The 973-nt window shown below is 43.8% G+C and overlaps 1 protein-coding gene across 1 annotated transcript; it reads left to right on the forward strand.

Moving 5' to 3' along the window:
• Positions 1-49: 49 nt before the first annotated feature.
• On the forward strand, positions 50-861 carry Pmar_PMAR026204 (amino acid transporter, putative; the record flags this gene model as incomplete). Its single annotated transcript, XM_002783076.1, has 1 exon — positions 50-861. A coding segment is annotated over one exon (579 nt), but the record flags the coding sequence as incomplete, so codon positions are not given.
• Positions 862-973: the final 112 nt, after the last annotated feature.

Here is a 973-nt window from a genome sequence, read left to right on the forward strand (position 1 = left end):
CACGTACTTATTCGCCTTTGCAAATCAGCCTAATATACCTGAGATTTTTACCGAACTTTCTACTCCTACACCCCGCACTATGCGCAAGGTTACACTCATTAGCATATTCTCGGTCCTGCTACTCTACGCCGTGGAAGGAGGTCTATTCCTCGTTGCCTATGGTACGAATACAAAGTCCAACATCCTCACCAGTCTCGGTGATAGATTGAATGAAGGCGACTTGGTGGTCGCTCTAGCATTTCTGATGACGGCAGTGACGGTCGTGAGTTCATTTCCTCTGAATATCTACCCTGTAAGAATCACCATTTTACACTCCCTACGACCAGAGAGGAATAAGACTGTGATTGGTATGGTTGTTTCTACTCTAACTGTCGTCTTAGCTCTCTGTGTTGCTATTATTTTACCCGATGTCAACGTTATTCTGGGCGTGGTTGGAGCTATGGCCGGCTCAGTGATATGCTTTCTAACTCCGGCAGCACTGAATATGAAACTCGACAGGGGAGATGTTTTTGTTAGAGACAGAATATATTATTGCTTTATGATCACTATAGGACTTGTGGCCTTTTTAATGGGGACGTGTATAGCGATTTTGGACGCTCTCAAGTTCTATAGACAGCGCACTCTCTAATGCAAGAAATAAAGACGTACTCAACGGCATCGACTTTGTCTTGTTCTTCTGGTAGATTGAACCGATTCATCGTTTACGATAATCGTTTGGGGAAATTGTTCCCAAATTTTACCCCATCTATCTTTGATAGAGCAAAACGGTGGGTTTCGAGTTTTTAGTTTCTGTTGGCGAAGAGGATCGATCGCACCAGTTGAGTTTCCGTTGATTTTTTGGTTTATGTCATTGGACACACCAGTTAGCAAGAGTTGTGTTCAGCTGTTTAGTTGTATAATTCGGAGTGTTTTGGTGATCCGTTCAGCAGAGTCACGTATAGCTCCTTGGGGTAGCGGCTTTTTTCCGACTTGC

This window comes from Perkinsus marinus (genome assembly GCF_000006405.1).
Source record: "Perkinsus marinus ATCC 50983 genomic scaffold scf_1104296937430, whole genome shotgun sequence".
In the NCBI taxonomy this organism is placed as follows: domain Eukaryota; phylum Perkinsozoa; order Perkinsida; family Perkinsidae; genus Perkinsus; species Perkinsus marinus.